General features: G+C 58.4%; 1 protein-coding gene across 1 annotated transcript in view; it reads right to left on the minus strand.

Moving 5' to 3' along the window:
* Positions 1-1282, minus strand: part of NDOR1 (NADPH dependent diflavin oxidoreductase 1) — a gene marked incomplete at its 5' end in the record, with an annotated part of 14312 nt that overhangs the window by 6507 nt on the left and 6523 nt on the right. The window contains 3 exon segments of the mRNA XM_010168331.1: positions 1-7; positions 10-81; positions 751-897. The exon segment at positions 1-7 is cut by the window's left edge and continues 31 nt beyond it. Coding sequence (XP_010166633.1) covers positions 1-7; positions 10-81; positions 751-897 — 226 coding nt within the window.

Here is a 1282-nt window from a genome sequence, read left to right on the forward strand (position 1 = left end):
CCTTTGTCACCAGCTCTTCCCACTCTGCCTGGCAGTAGAAGTCCTTGGATTTCTGGCGGCAGCCAAAGAACAAGCAGTTCCCTGCAGAGAGCAGAGCAGAAGGGCTGTGCTGGGTGGACCAAATGCCTCGTGAGCACTGAGGACCATTGGTGCCCACGGGATCTGCAGCAGAGCCCCAAGACTCTCTCCTCTCTGCCATGCCTGGCTCACAGCCCTGGCCTGCAGGAGTTAGTAGGACTCAGGAATTGTGTGAGCATGAAGCCAGGTGACCTGTGGCAACCAGAGGCCCCTGTGTGCTGGGAAAGCTGGGGTGGGGGGGGGGTAAGTAGGGCAAGGAGAGCCCCCCAGGGATGCCTGTTCCCCTCCACCAACCTCAGCTTCCTTCTGAGACCCACAGCTGATGTGGGGGAATGAGGATGGGGCAAAGGCAGAGGTGTGACTTTTTGTGCAGCAGAAAAATGAGCTCAATAACCCACCCCCACTCCCAGAGAGCCAAGAAAGAGCCTCTGCAGAGCCCTACCCCGACCCCAGGGGCAGCCTTGCAGCACAGCCTGTGAATAACCACACAGGCTGCGCACACCAGGCTCTGCTCCTCACCTGCCCCAGAGCCCAGCTTGCTCCCACTCAAACACATCAAAGCCTGGGCCTGTCCAAATCCTCAGGAGCCCCCAATCCCTTCTTCCCATACACTGAACACAGTCCTGCCTGCAGCAAGGGGCACCCCTAGTCCCTCCCAGGACCATCCCTCACCTCTCCGTCCTTGTGCCACCCGTTCCTGTATGGCTGCTCGGAAAGGTGCCACCCCTGTGCCAGGGCCAATCATGATCACAGGGGTGTCAGGGTCAGCTGGGAACTTCAATCCTCCTTTCTTCACCCAAAGAGGCACCCGGACATCACCTGCAAAACAAAACAAGACTGACTGGCATCACCCCATCACCACCACCACTGCACCTGTAACACACCCTGTGGAAGGCCAGCCCAGAGTCCAGCTCTTCCAAGATGCTCCAGAGATCTGGTTTACCACCACCTCAGCACCAAGGCAGCCCTGGTGCCACAGGCACGCTGTGTGTATGAAAAGCACTTCAGCTGTCTCAGCATGGTCTCTGCAAGCACCTGAGTGAACCCCAGAGCAAGGCAAGAGCCCCACAGCACATGAGCTGTGGGACAGCTTCTTCCTCACACAGCTGGTGCCAGGGAAGACAGTGGTGGAGGTGAGCAGAGATCTCTCAACCTGGCTGTGGAGTAAGGGAGAGCAAAACCTGCCTCCTCTGGGAGCCAGAAG

This window comes from Antrostomus carolinensis, unplaced genomic scaffold, assembly GCF_000700745.2.
Source record: "Antrostomus carolinensis isolate BGI_N321 unplaced genomic scaffold, ASM70074v2 scaffold33455, whole genome shotgun sequence".
Lineage (NCBI taxonomy): Eukaryota > Metazoa > Chordata > Aves > Caprimulgiformes > Caprimulgidae > Antrostomus > Antrostomus carolinensis.